At 52.5% G+C, this 12,736-nt stretch overlaps 1 protein-coding gene across 1 annotated transcript in view; it reads right to left on the minus strand.

The window, feature by feature from the left end:
• Positions 1-3,644: 3,644 nt before the first annotated feature.
• The window catches only part of LOC103602490 (chromosome unknown open reading frame, human C1orf106), an 18,304-nt gene continuing 9,212 nt past the window's right edge, over positions 3,645-12,736 (minus strand). Inside the window, exons 6-10 of the mRNA XM_008586894.1 lie at positions 8,191-8,244; positions 7,007-7,217; positions 6,563-6,736; positions 5,181-5,400; positions 3,645-3,807 (exon numbers count right to left, since the gene is read on the minus strand). Of these exons, the coding sequence (XP_008585116.1) occupies positions 3,715-3,807; positions 5,181-5,400; positions 6,563-6,736; positions 7,007-7,217; positions 8,191-8,244 (752 nt within the window). The 3' untranslated portion in view covers positions 3,645-3,714. The remainder of the gene's footprint in view (positions 3,808-5,180; positions 5,401-6,562; positions 6,737-7,006; positions 7,218-8,190; positions 8,245-12,736) is intronic.

Consider the following 12,736-nt stretch of genomic DNA (forward strand, 5'->3'; position numbering starts at 1 on the left):
TGGGAGTCTTGTTGCTAAAATCCTGAAGCCCCCTCTTCCCAGAGGCTTCTGTCCCCATTCCCCAGTTCACAATCCCACTTCTGCTCCATGGTAGGGGAACTAAGAGCCCCCACACATCTGCCCCTCCCAGACACGGCCCAGGGAAACCTGCTTGTGGGCCAGAAAGAACCTGCTGCCTGATGAGATTCTCTCTCCACCCTGCACTTGGGTCCCGAAACTGGCACATCCCACTACCCGTAGCTCTTAGAAGAGTCTGGCTGTGGGGCCTCCCCCTGTCTCTTTTTGTCTCCCCCTCCCTTTAGCAGGTCTTGACTATCCTGTTGCTGGGAAGCTGCCTCCTCAGACAGGCCATCCCCTGGGAACTTGCTAATATTTGGCTTCCCGGGCCTAAAGCATTGCAGTTGTCTAAAATATAAAATCAAGTGCTCCATTCTCAGTGGGCCAAGCTCCAGCTCCCCACCCCTGCCCTGATGGGTCCCTGGTGGAGGGAAGGGGCTGTGGGCACTCTCACTGAGACCTGGGAGGGGGCTAACAAGTCATAGTTAGGCCGAAGGTGTTCAGGTCTGAGGTCAGGATGCCCACAATTTCTTCAGACACCCTGGAGACATCTCCCTTCCCAGCCCACCTCCCCCCAGAATGGAACACCTCCAGGCCTAAGTGAGCCAGGCCCAGAAGCCTACCGATACCATGCCAAGCACCCAAGCCCCCTCCCAAAGCCATCTGCCCAGGCCCTTCAAGCTGTGGAGGGGGACAGGCGAGCAAGGACCCCTTTACCTGACTTGCTCAAATCCAGGGCACAGGCTTCTCCTGGGCACTGCGGCTCCAGGGGGCGCTGTGCTCCCAGGTCCTAGAGTGACCCCTACAGGGCAGGAATGGAAATGATCCCAGCTCAAGCTCCCTGCCCCCACCCTGATGGGTTCCTGGTAGAGGGAAGGGGCCTTGTGGACAACCCATCCTCCTCACCCCAAGGAAGGTCCCCAGACTTCCAGCTATGGGGAACGGGCTGTTTCTCATGAGCCTCTGCTCTTGGTAGTCAAGAGGTCCAGGGATGGAGCTGGAGGAGCTGGAGACTTAACCACACCCATCTCTAACCACTGCCTAGCCTGGCCCAGTCCAAGCCAGACCTAAGGCTGCCCTGTCCTTCTCAGAGAAGTGACTCCCAGAGCCCAGCTCCTCAGTCCTGGGAGACCTTAAGGAGCTTTGATGGGGTTGCACTTACTCCCACCCTGCCGGGGAAGCAGAGAATCTGAGAGCCTCCCTCAGCCTCCCCACCCATCCCACTGGCTCCCCAGGGACCTGGCCAGACCAGCTGGGGAGGCCAGGCAACTTGGTCACTTTGAGCAGGCATCCTGAGGGGCTGGGCACAGACACAAAAAAACCCTTCATCCTCAGCTTGGCCAATCACAAAGAACAGACTTTATTGAAGTATTTGGCGCTAAAACCCACACAGTTTAGCCCTGCAGCCGAGGACACAGCCACTTCGCAACAGCACCAGGCATTATATAGGACCAATAAGTTAAGATAGAGGATGCTCGGGTGTGGGGGAGGAGGCTGGTACTCAGAAATCTCCTGGCTCAGCCCAAGGAGCTCTGGGCTCCAGGAAGGACACTGGGTGGGAGTAGGGACAGCTGTACACCGGGAAGGGGCTTGAGACAAACCAGAAGAGAAGAGCATCTGAAGTAAGGCATTCAAACATGATAGGGGACAGAGTCAAGCCAAAAGGTGAGGACTGCTGCAGGAGGTGGTGACAGCACGGGGAGAAACACCAGCTGCGTCCCCACAGGCTCCCTTCTTTTCCTCCAGACTCCTGATGGGCCACCCTGGTTCTTCTCTCAGCTCCCTTGTGCAGTTGGCTACACCGCTTTCTTCCCAGTTGGGAGAACTGTGCCAGTTTGGGGTCAAACATCAAAATTCTTGGAGCCTTCTGCTTATTCAGTCTCTGTTCCAGTCCCGGGAACTTGGAGGGGAGAGCGCTCTGTGCAGGCAGAGGCAGAACTCAGCTGCCCTTGCCCCTCCTCGCCTCCACTCAGTCGTTTTCTCGTTGGAGCAGGACCCTTACCTCTATATCTGACCTGGCAGCAAGGAAAGCTCTAGGACGAGAACCCTGGGACTATCAGGTGATCTTAGCACAGGCAGCTTCCAGGCTTGCCCCAGTTTCAGCAGCCAGGACAAGGAACTAATGCCCTCTAAGGAAACGCAGCATCTCGTCAGGGCTCAGGAGCAAGTGTCCCCATGTCTGTATAAATAAGTATTTTCTCAGAACAAGAGCATAGCTGGGCGGGGAGTAGAAGCACCACCTCCCTACCCCCAATAGAACATGCCACAAAAGTGGTGTCTTTCCAAAAATATTTGTAAGGTATTGGTTTTTAGGACTATGATGAAAAGATATTAGGAAAAGTGGGACTGCAAGCCCTCGAAATGCCCAGAGGTGGCTGTCTAAGAGTGAACTGCTCCCCACTAACCAACACGACAGGCCAGCCCCCAGGCCGGATCCCCCGGTGCTACGATCTGGTGAAGCCTCAAAGTCAAGGCTCAGAGGTCTGGGAGCCCACAGGGAATAGATAAGGGATAGTGACTGAGGACCCTAGAAGGGATTTATGGGGTCAGAAAAATAGTAGGTGGGCCGGCCCGTGGCTCACTCGGTAGGGTGCGGTGCTGATAACACCAAGGCCCCGGGTTCGGATCCTATATAGGGATGGCCGGTTTGCTCCCTGGCTGAGCGTGGTGCTGACAACACCAAGTCAAGGGTTGAGATCCCCTTACCGGTCATCTTTTTTTTTAAAAAAAAAAAAAAGAAAGAAAAAGAAGCCTCAAAGTCAAGGCTCAGAGGTCTGGGAGCCCACAGGGAATAGATAAGGGATAGTGACTGAGGACCCTAGAAGGGATTTATGGGGTCAGAAAAATAGTAGGTGGGCCGGCCCGTGGCTCACTCGGTAGGGTGCGGTGCTGATAACACCAAGGCCCCGGGTTCGGATCCTATATAGGGATGGCCGGTTTGCTCCCTGGCTGAGCGTGGTGCTGACAACACCAAGTCAAGGGTTGAGATCCCCTTACCGGTCATCTTTTTTTTTAAAAAAAAAAAAAAAGAAAGAAAAATAGTAGGGTCCAGGAAGACAAGACTCCACCAGGATACACTGACCTTTAACCTACCGCTCGATGTGTGTGCATCATGGAGCACATTAGAACAGGGCAACGAGATCCTCCCCCAGCCCAGACAGGGGAACCCAAAGACCTGGGAAATGAAGGAGAGGCATGTGCACGAGTGTGTGCCATGTCCAGCCTCCAGTAGCAGTGGGACAGGAGGGCCAGGGGTGTTCTCCAGGGGAGTTCTCAGCACTGGAGGAATCCCCGAGGTGGCCATCCTCGCTTCGCACATCCCCGGCCACTTGTCTTGCAGGAGGAGAAAAATGCTACCAATCGGACAGGCAAGGCCTTAAGTCCAGTAGGCCAGACTTGGGGACAAAGCATCATCAGTCGTATTACAGGGGTCTTGAGGAAAAATCACAAATATAAATCCTCAGGTCAGGGCTTCCAAAAAAACTTGTATTAAAAAAAATAATAATAAAAGGTCTCAGCTCCAGGTCATCGACCTGCGATGGGGTTGGGGAGCTGAAAGGGGCACTCAAGGGTCAGGGTCGCAGCCCCACTATGAAACAGTCTTTTCCAGCAGCGGGGGCCAAGGCATTCGGAACACAGAGTCACACTGGGCCTTGGTTACACCTGGCTAATGATCTCTCCGTTCTCAGGTACAAAGACTTGCACAGGGGCTCCCTCAGGTGATCTCCGGAGCACACACACTGTGGGCACCTGCCAGGGTCAGAAGAAAGGAGAGGTGGTGAGCAAACCAGGTAGAAACGTCGGGACAGCAAGCCCAGTTCATCATCCTTACCCCTCCAGGACACTGACCAGCAGCAGTAGCACAGCCCTGGTGCTCTGTCCCTGGCTCCCCGGGAGCCTCTTTGTTCCCCAGGGACCACCCTCCCTATTTTCCTCTCCAGGTTCCTTTGGGGTGTGACGGGCACCCTGACATGCTCCTTCCCCACCTTTCCTGGGCTCACTCCTCATCGCCCTCCCTGTCTGGCAGGTTGGGATGGGCTGGGCCTGGTCTAAGGACAGGTCCAAGCTTGCTCGAAGGAAAAAGCACGTCAGCTGGAAGGTGCAGCCTGGGACTGGGGCCAGGGTGCTGCTGGGCCAGGGTGCTGCCAGGCCAGGATGCCAGCTGCAGCCAAGAACTGGGGGATGGGGGAGGGACGCACAGCTGGGCCCGCTGGGAAGCTGGGGTCTCAAAGAAGCAGCCTGTTGGTAACTTCTGGAGCACATCCCCTACAGAGCCCTCTGTACCAGGGACAAAGAATAAAGAACGGATTCATGCGTGTTATCCCCACTTCCAGAATGAAGAATCTGGGTCCGTAGAAATGAAGGCTGCCACCCGTAACAGGTGTCAGGTGCTCTGTCCTACATACTACCCACCAACCCGGTCCCTGACCTCTGGGGGCCCCAGATGAAAGTCACATCACTTATGCAGCACTTACTGCACATCGCTCCAATCATTTTAGTCTCTCGGCAGCCGTATGAGATAGGTACAGAGGGAAACAGAGGCCCAAAGGGGTTAAGGCCAGTCATATAGCTTGTGAGAAGCAGGACTGGGATTGGAACCCGGTGGTCTCCTCTGAGAGACCGTACTGCTGACTGTTATGCCACCTGCTTCTCAGCTTGGTGCTGCGGAGGGCTGTCAGGAAGGCAGTGACAGGACAGTCATCCACAGGTTCTGCTGCTTCAAACACATTTCCAGACTCTCCCTATGTCCTGGGCCCTCAAGTCAGGGAATTTGGGGGTTTAATTTGGATTGGCCGTTTGATTATGAAGAGGCTCACTGGTTGGTGGGTCATCTGCGGAGGCACTGGGGGAAGCCTCAGCTCTCTGTGAGGATGATCTCCACCAGCCTCCGCAGGCACGTGCTGCTCGTTAACGAGGCACAGCAGACACAAGTAGCAGGCAGCCCAGGGAAGCTGGGAGCACCTTCCAAAGCCAAGAGGAAATGACTCTCAGCCCGTTCTTCCTAGCTGGGGATTACCCAGCCACGGGGCTGCTGGTTTGATGTCTTGCACCTGCTAGAACTGCAGCCCTTCCCAGCGCGACTCCCCTCTTGCCCTGCCCGGTGTCCCCCCGAGCAGCCGTACCTGTGTCCGGGATCCCAGGGCTCGGCCGAAGCCCTCTCTCCCGGGGGGGAGGCTCCGCACCCGGAAAGCCCCCTGGCGGTCCAGCGAGTGGGGACGCGCGCTGCGGAGGCGTGCGCGCTCGTGCCACCACTTGAGCTCCTCGGAGACGGCGGCCTTGCTGAGCCCGCGGCCGGCGGGGCTGTCCTTCAGCGAGGGCGTCCGCACTTTGCACAACCGTGTGCTTTATGCAATGACCTTGATGGTACATAAAATATAAAATTCATTACTTTATTTGTTCCAAGCTGCACCTAGTCCAGTGCTGCCTGACAAGCAAATTTAAGCTTACAAAAGAATCCAGCCTGCCTATGACAACTCAGCCACTTAAACTATTAGCAAATAGCAGATAACTTGGAAAGTAACATACAGTCAATTCTCATTATTCGCAGATTCAGTATTTGCAAATTTGCCTAATTGCTAAAATTTATTTGTAATTACAAAATCAATGTATATATAGTGCTTTTGTGGTCATTCACAGACATGCACAGAACAGCCAAAAATTTGAGTCCCTTTAAGCGGCCATCCCCAGCTGAGGTCAAACAAGGCCTGTTGTGCCTTCTTTTTAAGTTTCATACTGTAACAAAGTGTCCTTTTTGTGGTCTATTTATTTAGTGTGCATTTTTGTGCTTTTGGTTGGTAATTTTGCTGTTTAAAATGGCCCCAAACATAGTACTAAAGTTCCTAAGCATGAGATGGCTCTGATGTGCCTTATGGAGAAAATACGTGTGCTAGAGAAGCTTCATTCAGGCATGAATTACAATGCCATTGGATGTGAGTTCAGTGTTAATGAACCAACAAAATAGATTTAATAAGGTGTCTTTAAACAGAAACTCACATAAAGCAAGGCTATATATTGATTAGTTGATGAAAAATGTGACCAAAGGCTTGCGGGAACCTAACCTTGTATTTCCCCCTAGGGGCAAAGGTTCAGTATTTGCTAATTCAGTGTTTGCAGCAAGTTTATAGAACATAACTATCACAAATAATGAGAATCTACTGTGCCTCACGGAAAAAGTGAATTGCACATTGTGAGGAACTAATAATAATCTAGTGCACAAGGAAACGTGGCAAGAGTAGAAAACTTGAATCAAGTTACGCAAAAAAGACAAAGCTGGAGTTTTGGGAAGAAATCAATTTTTCTCATGGATGACTTGCCTTTGGCTTTGCTGGTGGTGGTGCAGACTCTTTTGAGAGATGCCCCAAGATGGGACCCTAAGGAGAAGCCAAGGCACTAGCCATGTGTCACCCAGGGTGTCCCATCTGTATCCTAAGAGCCACCACCCTCCTACTGCAAGCTCTGGATGGCGGGTCCACTGCACTCCTGGGGTGGGTGGGCTATCTCTTACCTCAGAGACTGTGACTGGCCCCTCCTCCCCTGCATCTCGGGGGTGGCTGGGGCGCTAGTACGGCCCTGCCACTGGCCAGGAATACTGTGGATGGGAACCATGTGGTAGGAGGCGGGTTCCAGCAGCCAGAGGCTGGAGGCACTGGGCCCATCCTGCGGTGTGCTGGCTGGGCTGCTGCAAAGGGATTGGAGATAGGTCAGTGGCAGGAATGCCTTCATTTATGGGCTCGAGAAGTACAGAGCAACGGGGACACATTGGAAGGGGGCTCCAAGCTAGAGGTGCAAACTGCCAGCACCCTTGGGGAGCTACCAGAGTTCACACGTCCACCATCACACAACTAAGGAAAGGATGATCTTCCCCTTCCCCTGCTGCCATCTGCCCAGCCCATGGCCACCCCCAGCACAGTTCCCGTCTGTACCTCGTCCTCCCTTCCTCTCCCCTAACCTGGATTCGCTGCTGGGCTCTGAAGACTTCCTGGGCTTCTCGTAGGGGTGGTCCAGGCTGGTCTCCTTCCAGGGGCTGTTCTGGATTGGGGCCCTCTCCAGGCCCCCAGCTTCTGGTCCTGCTGGCTTCAGCCCCTCAAGGCTCTGGGGTGGGAGAGGCCGGGAAGGCGGGGCTGGGGACTCTGGGGGAGGTTTTGGCACTTGGGACTCCTCTGCAGGGGTAAAAGAAACCTGGTAAGGGCAGAGGCTGGGGAAACCGGCCCAACAAGAACCTCCGAGGCCTGTGCGCCTTGCTCTCCCTCCCTGGCTGGCTTGTCCAACTGCTCCAGGCCGTGGCTCCAGCCCCAGATGCTCAACCATATTTTCTTCTCTTTGGGACTTACTCCTTCCCTCACAGCCCTATTTTACACCTTCCTCCTTCAAGAAGCTTCCCCAGGTTGATTCTCCCTGGCTCAAGATGCTTCACTTTTTAACCTTTGCTCCTGGTGCCATGTCTCCACAGCTAGCTTTCTGTTTACCTATGTTTCTTGTTCCTGCCATGCCCATGTGCCCTATTTCCTTACTGGCCTGGGCACTCCCCTGGACAGAACCATACCAGCTTCTTGGTCCACCTTGATACCAGCATCTTCAGGGTTTGTAAACAGGGTTCTTAATCTATAGACTTGTGTTTCCTCCCCCAATGCTTACTTTCTTTTCAAAAAGGACAATGATTGTGGGCAAATTGTTCTTTGGCTCTGACCAGTGCATCTTGAAATAAAGTCCCAGGCTGAAGGAGGGACAGCTGAGGTGGATGGGCTCTGCTGGAATTTGCCTTTCCCTTCCCCATCAAAATGATTGAGCCTCTAGAATGGGAGATGGTCAGCACATCCCCACCCTCAACTGAGCATGTGCAGGGGCACATGGAAATCAACATCAAGTCTAAGCAAAGAGCCTAAGCTGGAACCCTTGCCTTTGCTAGCTCATCAGAAGCTCCGCTCCCCATTTGAGGACCTCACTAGCAAACTCCGGCAAAGCTCCAAGGTCTTACTGGAGGAACCCGGGCTTGATGACAGTCCCCAAACCATCCCTCTTACCTTCCTCCAGGAGTAGCCCATCTGACAGGTTCACTAGCAAACTCCAGCAAAGCTCCAAGGTCTTACTGGAGGAACCCGCGCTTGATGACAGTCCCCAAACCATCCCTCTTACCTTCCTCCAGGAGTAGCCCATCTGACAGGGAGCTGTCATTGGAGACACTGAGCTCTGGAAAAGTCAAAGAGCAGAGAAGAAAGGGAAGTAAGGAAATTAACCCAGAGATATGAATAACCAGGAGCACTGAGCAGCCTGATCCCTCCCCCAGGACAGCACCCATTCTCAGAAAATGTGCTAACTGCTATAGTGAGTATGAATTTATTACTTGGAAGTAGAAAAAAAAATCAGAAGTCAGGGGCTAGGAGACAGGAATCCTGATTTGAATCCTGGCTCTGTCATTAGCTGTGCAACCTTGAATAAGCCATTTTAGTGCTCTGAAATGCAACCTCATTTTCCCCAGCTGTCAAAAGAAGCCAGGGCTTCCTGGCCATGGAAGGGAAAGACAAAGAGCCATTTTGAAAGGTCCTTGGGATGAAAAGAGTTTTACTAACTTTTTGATAGTCTTCTGGCATCACAAATGCAGGTCACCTCAAGTATCCCAAACCTGAGAACTCCTGTGCTACTGGCACCAAGAGCACTGCACGGTGAGAAACCGAGCTGTGGGACTGTGAGGCCGATTTAAGCGAGGCTCTGGCCAGCCAGCCCTAGGAAGCTTCTTTAATTGGTGATAAAGCAAGTCACCGGAATGACATGGGAGTGTGGCAGCTGTCACCCAGGAAAGCAGAGGGAGCTCATTTTTGCCCTCCCCCTAGACAAACTTAAACCTTCAGATCTTGAGAGCTCATGGGAGCTGATGTGACCTAGACAAAACCTTTAAAACATTTTCAGGGGCCGGCCCGGTGGCGCACTGCTGTGGTGCGCCGCTTGGGAAGCGTGGCGGCGCTCCCGCCGAGGGTTCGGATCCCACATACAGACCGGTTCCCGCTCACTGGCTGAGCGAGGCGCGGGAGCAACACCGAGGGCTGCGATCCCGTTGCCGGTCCCAGTCTGGTACGGGGGCGACACTGAGGGTTGCGATCCGTTGCCGGACACGGAAAAAAAAGACAAAAAAAAAAAAAAAAAAAAACATTTTCAACTGTGTTTCAGAATGAAGATGAGAAAAAATGAATACTACTAACATCTCTATTGTGCCGATACTTTTCTAAGTACACTGCATATATTAATTCATGTCATCTTCATAACAAACATCTCAATTCCAAGGAAATTGAGTCTCGGAGGCATTGGGTGAAAAAAGTACACAGTTCCAACCATCTTGAAATCCCTTGCAAACTATGGCCCATGGGCCAAATCCAGTTCACTGGCTTTTTTATAAATAAAGTTTTATTGGAACATAGCTACAGCTTTGTCTCAGTGCTTTAGCACCAAAATGGCAAAGTCGAGTAGTGATACAGACCACATGGCCCACAAAGTCTAAAAGATTTACTATCTGACCTTATGGGAAAGTGCCAACCGTTGTTCCACAGCTTAAATGAAATACAAACTTTACCCAAAGCAGTTTTGCAACTTTGTAGGGCATGCAGTACAGGGAGCTGGGCTGACTCAAGAGTGGCACATGCTTTGCTTGCCTCACCATGAGCCTTTGCTGTGGGGTTAGACTGAGGGGACACTCCTTTATTGAATTCTGATTCCCTGCCTCTGATCTTTTACAAATACCAGGAGAGAAAAGATTTTTGTTTTTTGCGAATATCAAGTTGAAATTGTGGAACTGTTACTGTCATGGCCCAGCAGTACAAGTAGGGTTAGAGTCATGTGTCTTGGTTTGAATATATGGTCTGGGAAGAAAGACATCACTCCCTATCACCTCCAGTCTTAAGAACAAGCAGATCAGAGTTTCAGAGGCCAAGAGGTACAAGGTAAAGAAGAAGTCTAGAGACACGCTGCCTTTGCAGAGGTGTGGGCTGGGTCAGGTACCTGGATCTGCTAGCCAAACACAAGTGGTTCCTGAGGGCTGTTCACTGTCCTGCCACTGTCCCAGCCCAGCCCTGGCTCAGCCTTGTCCTGCCCTCCACTTGGTACAACTCTCCCTTCCAGCAGCAGCAGGAGACCCTGGTGGACGGGTAATGACAGAGATCACACTCACAAAATGAGCATTCTCAAAGGCTGTGCCGTTCAACACAGCAGCCACCAGCCTCATGTGGCTATTTTTATTAAAATTAAATAAATTTTAAAATTCAGTTCCTCAGTCATATTAGGCATATTTGAAACACTCAGCTACATGCAGCTAGTGGCTACCATGGGACAGCACAGATACAGAACACGTCCATCATCACAGTAATTCTGTTAGAGAGTGTTACTAAAGGCTGGCACTGTCAATCAGCAAACGCAGATCAAGTGCCTCATGCATTGCAGAGGCGTGTGCTAGGCTGCTCTCATCAAGTTCACCATAGTAAACTAGTTCCACATCTGACAGCTCCCTGCCACCTGCGGAGTACTGGCTACTAACTCTCACCTGGCATCTTACTTTCGCAAATTGAATAACCCTTATGTGGACCCAAGGGGACAGGGTGAGCTTTTGTTTGGCGGTGTTCTTTTTGTAGTTTGTTTTCTTTTTTTCATTTTTAATTCAAAACACCTTTTAGCTACTAACAAATTATTATTCCCTCTCTACTTCCTCCTTTCTGGGAGAGCACAGCTGGGCAGAAGAGCCACAAAACAGGAATTACTTGTCTGGAACTACCTCTGAGCTCCCAAGGCAGAACATTGGAACCCAGGACTGCAGGCCCATGTGGAGAACAGGTCCCGAAGGAAAGGTCTTTATGCGAATCTGGAAAAGTCAGCAGCTACTCCAGGTGTTTCTCCCCATACACATCTCTATTTTCTCCTGGGCTGAGTGCCCTGAGAAGGTTACAGAACCTTGGCCTCCTGCCTCCCACACAGGGTTAAGCCAGAGTCCCAAGCATGTCCTAGCCTGCTCCCCACTCCCAACAAGAAGCATCATTGGTCACAATGGCGGCAGCAAAGTGACACCACTCCACCACCTCACTCATGGGCAGAAGCTCCCAGCAACGGCAGCACCTGTGGGCAGAGGCAGCTGTGGAGCAGTGTGAGCTAGAGGGGAGAACAGGCAGGCAGAGACCAACTGGGACAAGGGCACATCTCACCACCCTGATGGCTCCCCACAAGCACAGAGCAAGTTGGCCATTAGAAATTTCCATGCCCAAGTCAGCAGCTGCCTTTCAAGGCAAGGTCAAGTTCTGGGGTCTCCGCTGAAAGTGGAGTAAGAATGGAGAATTTTTTTTCCTATTAAAGCCTCAGAAACCGAAAGAATGTTATCCTGCAGCCAGGACATGCCTGGAGCTCTGGTTTTAGAACCGGAGAGAAATCTGGTCACCTGGCCCTGGGTCAGTCAGCCCCACTATCTTCTGTGTTTACTGGGTCAACTGTCACATGGAGGCACGTCCTCCTTTGTCATCAACTCCTGGCTGCTGGAGGTGACCTGGGTAGTGTCTGGTCACACACTTCCTACTCTAAATTAGAGGCCATGGGTGGGGGCAGGGATCTGTGAGAACTGTGCTGAGATAACTGCTTTCCCAAGGCATGTATCACGGGCAGATGGACCAGGAAGGGCCCTCAGGCTTCCATCTGAGTGTTCCCAGTTAGGGGGGACAGTCTTGGCAAAAAGCAGAACCGATGTGCAGGGATAGGCTTGGGAGTGCAGGAGAAGCAGCCACCCTCCAAACCAAGGCAGAGGCCTCTGAATCCAGTCCTGCTGCAGGGCTACTGCCTCAGATGCAGCCAGGGAGGTCTGGGACCCATATGCAGAACCTGGGGGTCACGTGAGATCAAGCCATGGGCATGGCACGGTGGGGATTGTAACGAAGGAATGGAGGGCTACAAGTCTTGACCTGACAAGCTGGGTTTGGGCTGCAATCCCACCTAAGGGCTCAGAACCACCTGTTGGAAGTTACCCCAGGCTGGATGCACTGATGTCACGTGGCTGGCCACAAGCATTGGCAACTCGACAGGTGCCCCACAGCCACTGGTCTCTGGGCCAAGGGACCCAGAGGTTGGACCACAGGCACAGTAAGGGCAGAGAACAGAAGTGGAAAGATTCTACTCTTGACTGGGGTGGTTCTATATACCTAAGGGGACCATGGGATGTGACAGTGGTGGTGCCAGATTTTGACCTAAACCGCCCAAGAGTAGCTGTGGGCCCCTGGAACAATTCAGTGATCAGTGACCCATAGCAATGGCCGACTCCTGTGCTGCCTAACTCAGGCCAGGACAAGTGCGTCACCTCACACTGCCCTGACCCACATAAGCCATCGCCCTGTGGGCGGCAGCAGGATGGGCTGGGGTACTCCATTGAACACACTCTTGGGTTAAGTTCAGGGTCGGCCCAAGGAATGCCTTCTGCCTGGGATTTCTTTTTGAAGACGGTGCATTTTGAGGAGGATGTGGAAGGAAGGAGCGAGATGTTTTCTAAGGAGGTCGGGGAGAGGGTCTCATGGGATGGGATTGCGGGGGTAAGGCTGGGGTCAAGGTGGACCCAGGTGTCAGGTTTGTCCAGCTGGAGCTGATGTGCAACATTAAACATAGTGCAGGGCACGCAGGCGGTGCTAACCAAATGCAGATGCAGCCGCCCGCCATCCCACGGGGCTCC

Source organism: Galeopterus variegatus, unplaced genomic scaffold (genome assembly GCF_000696425.1).
Source record: "Galeopterus variegatus unplaced genomic scaffold, G_variegatus-3.0.2 Scaffold4171, whole genome shotgun sequence".
NCBI classification, from domain to species: domain Eukaryota; kingdom Metazoa; phylum Chordata; class Mammalia; order Dermoptera; family Cynocephalidae; genus Galeopterus; species Galeopterus variegatus.